This window comes from Loxodonta africana, chromosome X (assembly GCF_030014295.1).
Source record: "Loxodonta africana isolate mLoxAfr1 chromosome X, mLoxAfr1.hap2, whole genome shotgun sequence".
Lineage (NCBI taxonomy): Eukaryota > Metazoa > Chordata > Mammalia > Proboscidea > Elephantidae > Loxodonta > Loxodonta africana.
In genome coordinates this window covers 88,458,503-88,471,198 of record NC_087369.1, presented here as the reverse complement: position 1 = coordinate 88,471,198, position 12,696 = coordinate 88,458,503, and the positions used below count along the sequence as shown (strand labels likewise).

The following is a 12,696-nucleotide window of genomic DNA, read 5'->3' as shown; positions in this document are numbered from 1 at the left end:
TAATAATAATTGTGGTAAAATATATAGTATAAAATTTTCCATATAATCATTTTCATTGTACAACCTGGTGGTATTAATCACACTCTCAGTGAAGTATAATCATCACCACTGTTGATTTCCGAAAGGTTTTCATCACCCCAAACAGAAATCCTGTGTCTATTAAGCAATTTCTTCCATTCCCACTTCTCCGTAGCCCATGGTAATGGTTAATCTCTGTCTCTATTATTCTAGATACTTCATATAAATGGGATCAAACAATATTTCTCCTTCTGTGTCTAGCTTATTACACCCAACATAATGTTCCAAGCTTCATCCTTATCATAGCATATATCAGAATTTTGTCTCTTTTTATAACTGAATAATATCCCATTGTATGTATATACCATATTTTGTTTCTCCATTCATCTGTTGATAGACACATGGGTTGTTTACACCCTTTTGGGTATTGTGAACAAGGCTGCAGTGAACATTGGTGTACAAGTATCTCTTTCAGTTTTTTTTGGTATACACCTAGTAGTGGAATTGCTGGGTCCTATGGTAATTCTGTTTAACTTTTGAGGAACCACCAAACTGTTTTCCATAGTCATTGCACCATTTTACATTCCTACGAGCAATGGATGAGGTTTCCAATTTCTCCATATCCTTGCCAACATTTGTGATTTTTCTTTCTTTTAATTGTGATAAAGATATATGTAACAAAATATTTGCAAGTGAAACATTTTTTGCATATACAGTTCTATGACATTAATTTCATTCATCATGTTATTCATCCATTACTGCTATTTGTTTCCAAATATTTTCATCACCCTTAATTGAAGCTCTTTGTCCCCTAAGCAGTGAGTCTGCCTCTCCCCTCCTGGTCACCCACCTCTGGTAACTAGTAGTAGACTTTGGTCTTCATACACTTACCTCTTCTAGATATTTCATATAAGTGAGATAATACAAAGTTCTACTTTTGCCTCTGGTACATATACTTTTTAAACAGCAGAAACAAGGACTAAAAAATATATGCGTGGGTATATACGTATGGATGTAGACTTCTATGTGTATAAGTATGCATGTATGAGTATATATGTGTATATATCGTTTATGCATATGTACATGAGTATGCATGTATGTGACTGTATGCACATACGTTCGCATATATAATAAAGACCATGGGGGCACCGTTACAGATAGTTCTTAGACATAACCAAACGCTTCGTGGGATTGGTTTCCTGGGTTTGAAGGATTAGGACCATGGTCTTGTGGTACATCTCAGTTAATTGGCATAATATAGTTCATAAAGTTTATGTTTTATACCCTAGTTTGGTGAGTAGTGTATGGGATCCTAAAAGCTTGTGAGCGTCCATCTCAGGTACAGCTATTGTCTCTAATTGTCCAGAGCAAAAGAGAAAGAAGAAAATCGAAGACTCAAAGAAGAAACTAGTTTACAGGACTAGTAGCCTGCACGAACCATGGCCTCATCTACCCTGAGAACAGGAGAACTAGATGATGGTGCCCTGCTACCACTACTGAGCATTCTAAACAGGGACACAATAGATGCACCCTGATAGAATGGGAGAAAAATGTGGAACAGAACCTCACATTTCTAAAAAGAAAAAATAGATTTACTGGACCAGTTGAGACTGGAGGACTCCCCAAGACTGTTGACCTGAAGTACTCTTTAAACCCTGAACCCAAACTAGCTCCTGAGGCCACCTTTTAGTGAAATAATAGTTTAGCTCACTAAATAAAGGATATCACCATGAGTATTGCTCTCCTTTAAACAATCATCTATGTGAAACCAAACAGGCAATAATTATTTTAAAACAAAGATGAGAATGTAAAGGGGCAGGGAACTAGATTAATGGAAATGGAGCAACCAGAACAGAAATATTAAGAATGTTCATGCATTGTGAAGAATGTGAGCAATGTCACTGAGCAATTTGTGTAGAAATTGTTGAATGGGAACCTAAACTGCTATGTAAACCTTACTTAAAAACACAGTAAAGTATTATTTTAAAAAAAGTTGTCATTTTGTGACTGACTTATTTCACTCAGCATGTTTTCAAAGTTCATCCATGCTGTAGCATTTATCAGGACTTCATTTATCTTTATGGCTGAGTTGTGTTCCACTGTATGTATGTACCACATCTTGTTTATCCATTGATTTCTTGATGAACATTTAGGCTCTTTCCACCTTTTGGCTATTGCAAATAATAACTACAATGAATATTGGTGTACAAGTGTCTGTTTGAGTAGGTTTTCTCAGCCTTTTTATGTATATACGTAGCAGTGTAATTACTGCTTCATATGGTGGTTCTATGTTTAACTTTTTGAGGAACCACCAAACTGTTTTCCACAGTGACTACATTATTTTGGAATCCACCAGCAGTGAATGAGGATTCCAGTTTTTCCACATTGTCACTGGTTATTTTCCTTTTTTCTCACAATAGCCATTCTAGTGGGAGTGAAGTGATACCTCATTTTGGTTTTGGTTTGCATTTCCGTAATGATTCATGACATTGAACGTTTTCTCATGTGCTTATCGGCCATTTGTATACCTTCTTTGGAGAAATATCTATTCGAGGTCTTTGCCCATTTTTTATTTGGTTGTTTCTCTTTTTGTTAGTGAGTTGTAGGAGTTCTTGTGTATCTTGAATATTAAAGCATTCGAACATATATAATCCATTGCTGTCGAGTCAATTCTGACTCATAGCGACTCTATAGGACAGAGTAGAACTCCCCCGTAGGGTTTCCAAGGAGCGGCTGGTGGATTGGAACTGCCGACTTTTTGGTTAGCAGCCAGGCTCTTAACCCCACTGCACCACCAGGGCTCCTTTTAAGGTGTATAGTTCCCAAATAATTTCTCCAATTCTGTAGGTTGTATTTTTACTTTCTTGATGTATTCTTTGATGTACAATTTTTTTTTAATTTTGATGAAGTTCAGTATATTCCCCTCTCTCCCTTGCTATGCTAATAGTTTGTGTACTTCTAGATTAAACAAATTATGAAAGTAACACGTTATTTAAAAAATCCAAACAGAAGAAAAAGGTATATATTGAAAAGTAAAAGTTTCCTGCCTGAGGTTTCATTCTCTTTTCATTTATATACTTCCAGAAATATTTTGTACTTAGACAAGTATGTATTTTATATTGCAACTTTCCGGAATCCCAAGACTCATCCTTACTTTGACAGAAACTGCAACTTCAGGGGCCCCCAAGAACACCTTCAGGTTCAATAATTTGCTGAAAGAGATACAAATCTCAGAAATGTCATTATACTCATGGTTACAGTTTATTAGTATGAGAGGATACAAATTAAAATCAGCAAAAGGTAAAGGTAAGTAGGGAAGGATTCAGGAGAATTTCAGATACAAGCTTCCAGTTGTCTTCTTCCAGTGAATTTGTGTGGATAGCATTAACGTCTTCCCGTAACGGCGTGTGACAATATGCACTAAATATTGGCAACCATGAAAACTCACCTGAGCCTTGGTGTCCAGAATTTTTATTGGGTCTGTAGCTATGATTGACTGTCTGTGTGACTGACCTTAGTCTCTTACCTCTCCAGATGTTGAGCTGATACTGTGTGGTCCAAAGCTCCCACCATAAATCTCATTGTTAGCGTAGAGTATCTGGTGTATCCCAAGTCCCCCCAGGTTAGCCAGAATACTCAGGGCATTAAGAGAATTTAGTGGTTATCTCCTAGGAGCTGGAGGCCAAAGGTCCAGCCTTCCTTTGTGAAGACTAATCTTTAACTTTCAGTCTCCTCGTAGGTATTTTCTGTCACCTCATAAGCATGTGAAAGCTAGACAATAAATAAGATGGAAGAAGAATTGATACCTTTGAATTATGGTGTTGGCAAAGAATATTGAATATACCATGGACTGCCAAAAGAATGAACAAATCTGTCTTGGAAGAAATATAGCCAGAATGCTCCTTAGAAGCAAAATGGCCAGACTACATCTCACCTACTTTTGGACATGTTATCAGGAGGGATCAGTCCCTGGGGAGGGACATCATGCTTGGTAAGGTAGAGGATCAGCAAAAAAAGGAAACCCTCAATGAGATGGATTGACACAGTGGCAGCAACAGTAGGCTTAAGCATAACAATGACTGTACGGATGTTACAGGACTGGGCAGTATTTTGTTCTGTTTTACATAGGGTCTCTGTGACTCAGAACCAACTTGACAGCACTTCCATGGATTGAATTATATCCCCCCAAAAATGTGTGTATCAATTTGACTGGGCCATGATTCCCAGTATTGTGTGATTTTCCTATGTGTTGTAAATCCTGCCTCTATGATGTTAATGAGGGAGGGTGGGCAGTTGTGTTCCTGAGGTAGGACTCAATCTTCTAGATTGGATTGTGTCTTGAGGCAATCTCTTGAGATCTAAAAGGATCTCATACCACCAAGAAAGCAGCACCGGGAACAGAGTGCGTCCTTTGGACCTGGGATCCCTGCGCCTGAAAAGGAACTTGATCAAGAAAAGATCGATGACAAGGAATCTTCTTCCAGAGCCGACAGAGAGAGAAAGTCATACCCTGGAGCTGACACCCTGAATTTGGACTTGTAACCTGCTAGACAGTGAGAGAATAAATTTCTCTTTGTTAAAGCCATCCACTTGTGGTATTTCTGTTATAGCAGTACTAGATGAAAAGCAACAGCAACGACAATGTTTAAATATACATACCTATGTTGTTGTTGTTGTTGTTAGGTGCCGTTGAGTAGGTTCTAATGCATAGCGACCCTGTGCACAACAGCACAAAACACTGCTTGGTTCTGTGCCATCCTTAACAATCGTTGCGCTTGAGCCCGTTGTTGTTGCGCCCACTGAGTCAATCCATCTCATTGAGGGTCTTCCTCTTTTCCGCTGAGTCTGTACTTCACCAAGCATGATGTCCATCTCCAGGGACTGATCCCTCCTGACAACATCCAAAATATGGAAGACGCAGTCTCACCATCCTTGCTTCTAAGGAGCATTCTGGTTGTACTTCTTCCAGGACAGATTTGTTCGTTCTTTTGGCAGTCTGTGGTATATTCAGTATTCTACGCCAACACCAAAGTTCAAAGGCGTCAGTTCTTCTTCGGTCTTCCTTATTCATTGTTCAGTTTTCACATGCATATGATGCCATCGAAAATACCATGGCTTGGGTCAGGAGTACCTTAGTCTACAAGGTAATATCTTTGATTTTCAACACTTTAAAGAGAGAGGCCCTTTATAGCAGATTTGCCCAATGCAGTGTGTCTTTTGATTTCTTGACTGCTGTTTCTATGGTTGTTGATTGTGGATCCAAGTAAAATGAAATCCTTGACAATTTAAATCTTTTCACTGTTTGTCATGGTATTGCTTATTGGTCCAGTCGAGAGGATTTTTATTTTCTTTATGTTGAGGTGTAATCCGTACTGAAGTCTGTGGTCTTTGATCTTTATCAGTAAGTGCTACAAGTTCTCTTCACTTTCAGTGAGCAAGATTGTGTCATCGGCATAACGCAGGCTGTTAATGAGTCTTCTTCCAATCCTGATGTCCCATTCTTCTTCATATAGTCCAGCTTCTCAGATTATTTGCTCAGCATACAGGTTAAATAGGTATGGTGAAAGGATACAACCCTGATGCTCACCTTTCCTGACATTAAACCACTCAGTGTCCCCTTGATCTGTTTGAACAACTGCCTCTTGATCTATGTACAGGTTCCTCATGAGCACAATTAAGTGTTCTGGAATTCCCATTCTTCGCAGTGTTATCCATAGTTTGTTATGATCCACACAGTCGAATGCCTTTGCACAGTCAATATAACATAGGTAAACATCTTTCTGGTATTCTCTGCTTTCAGCCAGGATCTATCTGACATTAGCAGTGATATCCCTGGTTCCAAGTCCTCTTCTATATCCGGTCTGAATTTCTGGCAGTTCCTTGTGGATACAGTGCTGCAGTTGCTTTTAAATGATCTTCAGCAAAATTTTGCTTGTGTGTGATGTTAACGATACTGATTGGTAGTTGCAAAATATGGCCTTGGTGATAGAAACAGTTGCAGAGATCGAGTGATAGAATTTTGCAAGACCCACGACTTCTTCATCGCAAATACCTTTTTTCACCAATGTGAACGGCTAGTGTACATGCAGACCTCGCCAGATAGAATGCACAGGAATCAAATTGACTTTTGTGGAAAGAGGCGATGGAAAAGCTCAATATCATAAGGCAGAACAAGGCCAGGGGCTGACTGTGGAACAGACCATCGATTATTCATATGGCAAGTTCAAGCGGAAACTGAAGAAAATCAGCAAGTCCACGAGATCCAAAGTACAACCTTGAATATATCCCACCTGAATTTAGAGACCATCTAAAGTATAGATTTGACGCATTGAACATTATTTACCGAAGACTAGATGAGTTGTGGAGTGACATCATACATGAAGAAAGCAAGAGGTCATTGAAAAGATGGGAAAGATAGAAAAGACGAAAATGGATGTCAGAGGAGACTCTGAAGCTTGCTTTCCAACGTCGAGCAGCTAAAGCAAAAGGAAGAAATAATGAAGTGAAAGTACTGAACAGGAGATTTCAAAGGGTGACTCGATTAGACAAAGTATTACAGTGACATGTGCAAAGAGCTGGAGATAGAAAACCAAAAGGGCAGAACACATTAGATATTTCTCAAGCTGAAAAAACTGAAGAAAAAATTCAAGCCTCGAGTTGCAATAGTGAAGGATTCTATGGGGAAAATATTAAACGACGCAGGAAGTATCAAAAGAAGATGGAAGGAATACACAGAGTCATTATACCAAAAAGAATTAGTTGACGTTCAGCCATTTCAAGAGGTGGCATATGATCCGGAACTGAGGGTACTAAAGGAAGAAGTCCAAGTTGCACTGAAGGCATTGGCGAAAAACAAGGCTTCAGGAATTGACAATATCAATTGAGATGTTTCAACAAACGGATGCAGCAGTGGAAGTACTCACTCGTCTATGCCAGGAAATATGGAGGACAGCTTCCTGGCCAACCAACTGGATGAGATCCATGTTTATGCCTATTCCCAGGAAAGGTGATGCAACCGAATGCAGAAATCATCGAACAATATCAGTAATATCACACGTACATACATATCTGTGTATTTATAAAAATCACCCTATTTTAGTGGTTTAAGCACAAATGCCATCATAGATAACTTTTTTACAACTTTTTTAAATTTAATAATGTATTTGGCATGTCTTCCAGTTTTGGTACGTAGAGATCAATATCATTAATTTTAACTATGGTACCATTAGTACCATAGTTTTACCAGTCTTCACTAAACAAGGTTTTATGTTTTTTTCCAGTTTTCTACCATAAGAAACAATGCTGCAGAGTACATTCTTTCATGTATCTTTGGGTACCAATAGAAATATATCTTTAAAGTAAATTCCTAGAAATGGGAATAATTAATCAAAGGGTACACACATTTTACATTTTTTTCCTATTTTTTGTTTTATATTCTTGTCTAATCTTTGAAGAATGGGTTTTGGGAATGTCTTCAGTTCTGGGTTAACAGTGCATCTGGGGGCCATAGTTTTGGGGGTTCCTGTAGTCTCTGTCAGACCATTAAGTCTGGTCTTTTTATGTGAATTTGAGAACATTCAACATTTTTCTACTGGTTTGTCTGGGACACTCTGTTGTGATCCCTGTCAGGGCGGTCATTGGTGGTAGCAGGGCACCATCTAGCTTTTCTGGTCCCAGGCAGATGGAGTCTCTTGTTCATTTTGTCCTTTAGTCCTTTGGACTGGTATTTTCCTTGTGTCTTTGGTTTTTCTTTCTTCTCCTTTGCTCTGAGTGGAATGTGATCAATTGATGTATCTTAGATGGCCACTTGCAAGCTTTTAAGACCCCATACGCCGTCCAAGTGTGATGTAGAACATTTTCTTAATAAACTATGTTTATACCAGTTACCTAGATGTCCCTCAAAACCATGGTTCCCAGGACCTAGCCCCAGCTAATCTGTCCCTCAGAGCGTTTGGATATGTCCAGGAAACTGCTTTGCTTTTGTTTGGGTCCAGTTGTGCCAACTTCCCCTATATTGTGTGTTGCCCTTTCCTTCACCGAAGTTGCACATTTTTCCATTTGACAAGATACTGCAGAATAGACTTTTGATACAGTTCGATACCGATTTAGGCTACTGCAAGGAGTATACCAGTTAATTCACCGCATTCTCATAAACAGTGAATATTAGGTGGTGAAAATCATTTAAATCTCTAGTGTGAAAGGAATTTTTTCCCTGTAGAAAACTTTTTAGGATTCAGATAAACATGTATAGCCTTTTGACACAAACATAGAGATTTTACTTTTATAAAGTGTATTGATAATTTTTAAATATTTGCTTTTTATGTACCCCATATGAATAGTGAATAACAATTGTATTATTTGATCTATCTCATTGAAGTAAATACTTTTAAAGTGATGTAAAAGAGAATTTTCTCTAATGCTTAGTAGATGGAGATAGTTTGATAGCTACTATTATTGAAGTCAAGATTTAAGTAATATGTTTGTGTTAAACAGCAAACAAGTTGTATATGTGGGATACTTCATCAAATAGCATGAATGTTATTTTAACAAAATTAACATATGCACTTCTTTAGAAAGAATTACTCCTAGCTGTAAGATTTTCTGTATTTTAAAAGATTTTCACTCTGCCCCTCATACCCATGTAACAGTGAGTTTAGTTGTCTTTTATCAGTTAAATTTTGCCCCAGCAATGAGTGGTAATCATGTGCAATAAGTGGGAAATCATGCATGGCCTGTTGTGTTTCATGTATTATTTCTTATAATGTAACTTAGATATTGTTTTTCATTTATGGAAGATGTTTTTTCAAATAATCCGTATCTGTTGGGGGTGTTGTTTTTCAACTTTGTGATTCTTTTTATTCCTACCTATTATAGGACCTTGAATCGAGTCGACAGCACTGGGTTTGGTGGTATTATAGGACCTTAAGTACCCAGTATAAAGCCAAAAAAAAAAATACTCCATTGCCTTCAGGTTGATGCTACGCTATTGGGATATAATTAATGTTTGGTAGTACAATGCTAACTAAATATAGCAGGAGATAAAACATGATTATTCTTAAAATAATTGTTTTATCTTCCCACAAGGGTAGCATTGTAGAAGAAGTAACTTTATTTACTTAAATCCATAACATTTTTATTTTTATTATATATTAATTAAATGTTTTCTACACATTTTTATAGGACCTGACTTTGTCGTTTGTGATGAAGGCCATATACTAAAAAATGAAGCATCCGCTGTTTCAAAAGCTATGAATTCTATACGATCAAGGAGGAGGATTATTTTAACAGGAACACCACTTCAAAATAACCTAATTGAGTGTGAGTTAAATATCTCCAATTTTACTGTAGCGCATTGGCTTTGCTTTAGATACATTTTTGCCAGTTTGCCATTCCCCTGTCTTCTGTTTAGTATAATCTCTGGCAATGATCTAAATAGATCCTTGTTAGTCTACTGTGATAAAATACTTTTCAAGTGGGATAGTTTATAAAATACCAGTGGTAAACCAGTCTAGAGGTGTGCCATTGTGAATGTTCAAATATAGATATAGAACTTTAAATATTTTTAAATTGTATTAGAAGTCTTTCATGATTATATTTAAAAAGTACAAATACATATAATATTGCTACTCAGAAGATATTGTAAGGAAATACATGTAAGTTTCAGGGAGGTACTGAGAGGATATCAAAAAGAAACGCCAAGCATGAATATTTCAGGAAGGTAAAGATGGAAGAAGGAGACCTGTGTTGCCAAGGCAGCATAGAGTTTGCTGAGACTGAGAACGAACTATGGGATTTGTGAGTTTCACTTATTTTTGTATGTGTGTGGTGACACTGAAGTGGAAACTCGAGGTCATTCAGCAAATAACATTTAAATTTCCAATTATAATAAATCTTCCATTTTTCTTTTTTCCCTTTGTAATAGCTTTTTGTTATTTTGATGTTTGCTCTAGTCTTTGAGTGAATTCATATTAACTTAGCTTTTTTCTAATTTATTGTTTATAATAAAATTTTTTTTTTAAATACTGGTTATTATTTCACTTTAGCTCGTATTTTATCTGTATTAGTAGTATCTGTTCGAGTTCCCCCCTTTTCTGTTCTGTTACTACACTTATAAAAATAGTATAGGGAAATTGATAGCTCTATTAAAGACTTCTGAAATTGAATCAGTTAATATTATTTTGGGATAGTAGCTTATTACCTACTTTTATTGTATTGATTCTTTAAGTTTGTTTCACAAGATACCTCCACTGACCATAACAACATGGTTAGAGTTGTAGAACACTTGTATTTTAGTTAACATCTGTTATAAAGGGTAGTGAGTTAGAATAAAATGCCCTCAGATATTTCTTTAAACATTCTTGTCTAGTATTTTTACAGTGATGATTTTTGTTTCAGTTTCTCGTCAAATTGAGGTAATTCAGTTCTATATCAAACTTAGAACCTTTGTTTATTTTATACTGTTTGGTATTCTTTCTTTGTAGCATAATTCTAATGTGTCTATGACATGCGTTTTCAAAAGGAACATTTCATCAGAAAAATTTTCTGAGCTGTTTTAACCATGTTAATGAATTAATATCTTCTCTCTTAGATCATTGTATGGTTAATTTTATCAAGGAGAATTTGCTTGGATCCATTAAGGAGTTCAGGAATAGATTTATAAATCCAATCCAAAATGGTCAATGTGCAGATTCTACCATGGTAGATGTCAGAGTAATGAAAAAACGTGCTCACATTCTCTATGAGATGTTAGCTGGATGTGTTCAGGTATAAATATGTTCCATAGTAATAAAGTATTGTTGGTTTCTAATATTGCAATCTTGAATTGTTTCTGAGTTTTAACTTGAATTATTTTATATTTTCTTTCTCCTTTTTTCAGCTTGTAGTTTTACTTTTAAATATCCTTGCACTGTCTTCAAATATATTCAGCATTGAACTTAAAAAAAAATTCCAGTGGGACGTTTAGAAGTTAATTGATTAATTAATTTGTCAAATATAAAGGTTCACATTTTAATAAGTTAATGTTTAGATTTTCTTCAGCCTTAAGATAAGGGAATATGTGAGAGGAACACTGTTATTATGATTAAGAAATTCCCATGGTCACCCTAGTTCTATAGTATAGTATTCTAAACTTTACTTGAAATGGTTGTAGGAAAGGTCAGAATGAATTGCAGAGGAGCCATTTTAAAAGTAATCTTGAAGAAATAGTTTTATTACTTTCAAGTCTATACGATAACCTGAAGAGGCTAATAGTGTTTAAGTACGAATCTTCAGTGAACTTACATTAATGTATAGCTAAGTATGTATAACAATTTAATAGATCTTAAGATCTGAACGTTTTCTTCAGACACTAGATACTAATGTTAGGCACAAACATGTTGCAACAAATGAGGCAGGATTAAAGCAAAGTTATCCTGTTTGGTCAGAGTGGCCACAGATACTAGTAAATGCTCTGTTTTTGTACTGCTGGTGCTACCCAGGCTGTGGGTTTTTTTTTTTTAAGTATCTACTTATGACTAGCACATTAATGCTCTCTTTTTTTGGTCAGTAGAATAAGTTGATTTTAAGAGTGCTTGTACATGGCTTGCTTTCACAATCGGACAAACATTCCTTCTGAAATTATGTGTTATCATTTGGCATATTGTCATATCTTATGCAAAGAGCAGCCAGACTGCATCAGACTTTGTTTTATAGGTTTTACTATATGATTAAAGCAAGTCCTATCCTGACACTACCTACTACACCCTCCCCCTATCTTTTTTTCTTTCTTATATACAGGCTATTTTGAATATCTGTATTGCTCACTTGGTAATATAATTTAAAACTTGCCTCGTATTGCAGTATCTTTTTACTGGTACTCCATATTGTACAGTCATATAAAGTACATTAAATACAATTGTTCGTGGGTCATTGTGTGCTTAAGAGGGTTAACATGTTTAAGAAAATGTTTTTATATATGTTCAGTATCTATTTGTATTTTTTAGTTGTAAGCAATGAGAATTCTTAGAGCAGATAATTACTGTCATTAACTAATTTTCATTCTCTTTCTTGTTAATTATAGAGGAAAGATTATACAGCATTAACAAAGTTCTTGCCTCCAAAACATGAATATGTATTAGCTGTGAGAATGACTCCTATTCAATGCAAGCTCTATCAATACTACTTAGATCACTTAACAGGTAACATATACAGTTAGTTTGATGCTTTTCTCTTGTCTATAAAGACATTCCTTTTCTGGAGAATGTGGTCTAGTTAATTTTACCGTGTCAGTTGTTCTTTTATAATTTTGCATTTGAATAACATGGATATGCTTATTTTGTAAAAGCACAAAATATTTTTAATTAAAAAAATACTGTTAAAATAAAATTAAAAGTCAAGGCGTACTATTGTTAAAAAAAGCTGCTATCAAATGGACCCCCGAATCATGGGCATCTCATGCAAAACGGAACCAGGCACTGCCTGGTCCTGCGCCATCCCCGTGATGTGTTGCCAATTGGGGTGTTGTGATCCATGGGGTTTTTTATTGGCTAATTTTCAGAAGTAGACCACCAGACCTTTGTTTCTAGTCTGTTAGCTGGAAGTTCCACTGTAATCTTATCAGCATCATAGCAACACCAAAGGTTCCACTGACAGGCAGATGGTGGCTGTGCATGAGACACATTTGTTGGAAATTGAACCTGG

At 36.2% G+C, this 12,696-nt stretch overlaps 1 protein-coding gene across 9 annotated transcripts in view; it reads left to right on the top strand.

Annotated features, from left to right (window-relative positions):
• The window catches only part of ATRX (ATRX chromatin remodeler), a 414,424-nt gene that overhangs the window by 242,852 nt on the left and 158,876 nt on the right, over nucleotides 1-12,696 (top strand). For all 9 annotated transcript variants that reach the window (XR_010319813.1, XM_064278569.1, XM_064278575.1 and 6 more), the window contains 3 exons: nucleotides 9,199-9,336; nucleotides 10,607-10,782; nucleotides 12,077-12,194. Coding sequence is in view for 8 of the 9 variants with exons in the window: in XM_064278569.1 (XP_064134639.1) it covers nucleotides 9,199-9,336; nucleotides 10,607-10,782; nucleotides 12,077-12,194 (432 nt within the window). In the remaining variant the exon portion in view is untranslated. The remainder of the gene's footprint in view (nucleotides 1-9,198; nucleotides 9,337-10,606; nucleotides 10,783-12,076; nucleotides 12,195-12,696) is intronic.